This window comes from Wasmannia auropunctata, unplaced genomic scaffold (assembly GCF_000956235.1).
Source record: "Wasmannia auropunctata unplaced genomic scaffold, wasmannia.A_1.0 LD334244.1, whole genome shotgun sequence".
NCBI classification, from domain to species: domain Eukaryota; kingdom Metazoa; phylum Arthropoda; class Insecta; order Hymenoptera; family Formicidae; genus Wasmannia; species Wasmannia auropunctata.
Window position 1 is genome coordinate 23,359 of NW_012028646.1, and position 4,376 is coordinate 27,734.

Consider the following 4,376-nt stretch of genomic DNA (forward strand, 5'->3'; position numbering starts at 1 on the left):
GAAATGAGCCTATGTTATAAAAGAGATATTTTACTGTAACTTTTTCATTGTTTCTTTAATCATAAATACATAAACGGAACGCAGTGTCAACTTGTCTCTTGTGCCAACGAGCCCCGGTCTCCCCTACACTTCACGCAGCTGCATTCAGTGAGCGTGTATCCTCATTTATTTATATTATTTCTGGCATGTTATATTTGTATCACTTCAATTTACTTTGAACGACGAAAAGCTCTCATATATGTACAATAATGGAGCACCTAACGGAGCAAAATTTAAGATAATTTTGAAGAGAAAAATTTTAGATTTGCCATCTATCACAGATCGAAAATATCAAACGACCTGTATGGATAGAAAAAATATTTTATTTGAAGTTTAAGACGCTCCAAGAAGTAACTCTCTTAGTTCCAGAACATACGATTGCAAATAGGCACGTATTAAAGAATTCAATTGCCTGTTATATAGTGTGATTTACAAAAGAGACAGACATTTGCGCGTTTTTTAAGTTTTATATGTAAAAAAAGGGAAATGGAAACATCTCGTCGTTGATGCAGAGGACAACGTTCAACTTACCGAAGTACGAATCGATCTTGTTTTTCTTGAGATAAGAAATGGTTCGCAGGGCATATTTAATTCTCTTCTCTAGATTGTAGCTCATGGTGTATAAAGGCGTCAGATTTGATGGATAGAATGTATTCCTGGACCGCTTATTTCTCGTGTCGTAATCCAGCCAGGTACCCTCATTCTCGTTCCACAATACGTTGTCGATGGCAGTTTGATAGTCTGAGGCAATCTTGTTGTAATGCTGTAATTTCTAGAACGAGACAAGATAGAAATGATAACAATTGTGTATGAACACACACACCGGTGTAACGCAATCAATAACGAGCGATTGAAGGCAAAATGGTAACGGTATTATGCCATTTATCCGACAGAATCGACAGAATCAAAGTAATTTTCGAAGTGGGCAATCGGTTTAGAATAACACTTCCGACCACTCTGTTGTACTTCGGTCTTTCTTCTCGCATTATCAATGCATGTAATTGATATAATACCTAAATGAGGGAATAATATATCATATCCCGAAGTACCTAATAATATTATCATATTGCCCTTTGGCAATACGTGCGGTAATACACTGTTAAATCCTAATCTATATAGTGTTAAATTTAATGATATTTGAGTCGCCACTGCTTCTATTTAATAATATAGTTATTTTTAACTAAAACAACGGAATTGAATAAAACAGTTCAAATTAAATTCAAATTTGGGTTAAATTCTACTTGTTTTACTTAAAAATAACTGTATTGTTCTAATTAAAAATTACTATACAGGGTGTCTCCGATCACCCGCAATTGGAACACCCTGCCAGATTAAGCGTTTTCTCCCGAATCTATCGAGCCTAATAATTTGTTGATCCGCAGTGTAATTAATTAATAAATAATTTTTTAAAATTAATTGTATAATAAACAACAATAATTTCTTATAACATTAGTAATAATATGTAGTAATACTTTGAAACACAGCAAATGACACAGATAAAAAATTTTTTACGATCTCAGACTTAGTGTCACACTGTCAGATTAAGCATTTTATCCCGAATCTATCGAACAATTTGATTAATTTTTTAAAATTCGAAATTTTATCTTAAAAATCTATAAAAATTTCCAGGCATGTCTTTTGACGTCTGAAACATCGTTGAACTTTTTCATAATTTTTCGTGCATTAGAAGAGCAGAAAAACATTATAATTAAAAATATTATTTTAGCCTGCCATTATCGTAATAGTAAGGGTTAAAATTTGGTGAAAGTTGTTCTTTCATAGAGGCCTAACAATCGAACTATGGTAAGTCTAATTTAATATGGGGGCACATTTCAAACACGGAAAGCACGATTTTGTTGAAAGGTCTAAACGTTTTGCTAAATACAGATCTAAAAATAATTTTTTATTGAATCATCAAAATAATTTGTTGGAATATTAAAACTGATAAGCATTGCTATAAAACGCTTTAATATTCTAGCAATCATTTTGATTTTTGTACAAAATTATTTTGATTATTGAACAAAAATTGTCAGATATGGATTCAGCAAACTTGTTCTTTCCGTGTATGCATATCAGGCTACACCCTTTGCTAATATAGATTTAATAGTTTATAAATGTAACATTATTCGGGGATACGCTCAAAACTCCGTGTCGTTCATCCACGCTTAAGGAGCAATCCGTGCGGAAAGGCGGTTTAACAAAAGGCGGTTTAATTTCACCTTCGTATTTCCCAGAACAAAATGGAAATAGGCGAGCATCTTGGCGTTCCGCTGTAACATCGCGTTCAGATCGACGGGTATGATGTCGCTCGTAGAGGCGTTGACGAGGCTGAGTTTGGCGCCTTTGTTAGTCCCTATGGACCATCTGTAGGAGAAGTCCCAACCGCTCTCCGCTGCGGCTTTCAAGTTGTTGTAAAGCGCCCCGCGCTTCTGCTCCGGCACTTGTTGCGCCAGCTGATAATCCTCCCTGTGAGAACAGGCAACACGTTTGCTCTTATTGCTTGTCCTTCGTAATTAACACGATGATGGAAGATCTACTCTTCGCAATAATCGGCACAGATATCGAAACGGATGTTGCGCGAGATGAAATCAATGGATCGACGACAGGCGATCAATACAGGCCGCCTCTCGATTAGGAATTGAGGGACGCAAATGATACGTAATTAAATGATAATTCGTTAATGAAAGAAATAATTAATCGTTTCGTTCTATCATGAACTTTTCCAGGTCACGCGAATTCTCTTTGGTGCTGACGACAAAATTAAGGATTGCTTTAAAAATGTTTATAAGGCGGGACTATTTCGGAAAATGATTTATTCGCGTAAAAATTGATCGAAACAATCGAGACCTATCGCCAAAAGTATTGAAAATGATCAGCACGACACATTTTCGTAGAGTGCCGCGCTGACGGCAAAATTAAAGATGGCTTAAAAGATATTTATATGGCAGGTCAACTATAGAAAATAATTTATTTCCGTAGAAATTGAGATTGAAACAATCGAGAACTATCGTCAAAAATATCGAAAATTATCAGTACGACACATTTTAGTTTGGATGTATAAATAATTTAATTGCAATTTTATTTTAAATATGATGATGTCGATTCAAATTAGGCTTGTTGTTTCCAGCTTCTTGCATAGTTCATCTCTCCTTTTTTTCTCTCAACGTTAGAGAAAAATAAAGGTACATAAAGTTGAGATAAAAAGAACAGGTCAATTAATTCGCATATTTTACCTTAAACGTATTTGCAATACGAATAAATTCCACATTAACAGCTAGTTTCATATTATTGAAAGTTTTTCTAATATTTTTTAACGATTATATTCACAGATTTCTATATATATCCTAGATCGTTAGTTTCGAGAAATGAAATAAAGCGAAATAACTCAGGAGAGGGGGTAGCAGTTACCTTTACCCCTTTAATAGATTACATTCAAAAACATCAAAATTTTAACCAATATTATTAAATGTACACTAACACTACTTCATAAAGCACTGTGTACGTGATTACCGGATAAATATGGAGTCTGGTTTCAATACAACTAATAACAAATTATAGCATGTTAGCAATCCAAATATTCTATAGAAATCTGTGATTATATCGTTCACCCGGGAAACTTCTATCGATTGTAACTTCCTACATAAAACTTACTTGTAACTCTCCGGTCGAGGTCCGCGGCTGTTTACTACGTAATGCGCCATCCTGTACGTCCTACCGTTCTTCTTTACATTCACCGTCTTTTTATTTTGCCAATACTCAAACTCCTTTTCGAGGAGTGCTATGTTTTTCTTTAGAAATTTCTCATCGTGCGTGTAGTCATAATACTTTGCGACCTAAAAGACATTTGATGTCGTTAAGGCAAAACGGAGATTTTGAGTTCTACAAGAGATAGTTCGAAGCGAGAAAGATGGAATTTAGAGGAAATTTGTCAGGATCTCTATTAAAGGTGTGCGAATCAAGCGTTTGCATAATCGAATCGAATCGAATCTGAATCAAATTTTCCTAGATTTATATTAAATGTTAATTTAAATGTAATAAATATCAAAATTTAAGAATTACATTATTTTACGCAATGATTTAAACAAACTGAAGACCTGTTTTCGATTTACATCTTATTACAAAGGATCATGATCTTATATGATAATTTGAATTAGAAAATATGTAATTAATAATATGTGTATACACAAATAGTTCGAATGCTTTCAAATTTTTTCTATATTAATCTACATGGATACGTTTCATACATCAAAAATACTTATTTATTAGATAAGAATAATTGATCACGCGAGAGATATAAATGAAGCAAATAAAATAGGCGAGATCGGAAGAGCACACGT

The 4,376-nt window shown here is 33.9% G+C and overlaps 1 protein-coding gene across 1 annotated transcript in view; it reads right to left on the reverse strand.

The window, feature by feature from the left end:
* The window catches only part of LOC105458977 (trehalase-like), a 26,981-nt gene that overhangs the window by 9,620 nt on the left and 12,985 nt on the right, over positions 1-4,376 (reverse strand). Inside the window, exons 4-6 of the mRNA XM_011704618.1 lie at positions 3,691-3,872; positions 2,259-2,505; positions 571-811 (exon numbers count right to left, since the gene is read on the reverse strand). Of these exons, the coding sequence (XP_011702920.1) occupies positions 571-811; positions 2,259-2,505; positions 3,691-3,872 (670 nt within the window). The remainder of the gene's footprint in view (positions 1-570; positions 812-2,258; positions 2,506-3,690; positions 3,873-4,376) is intronic.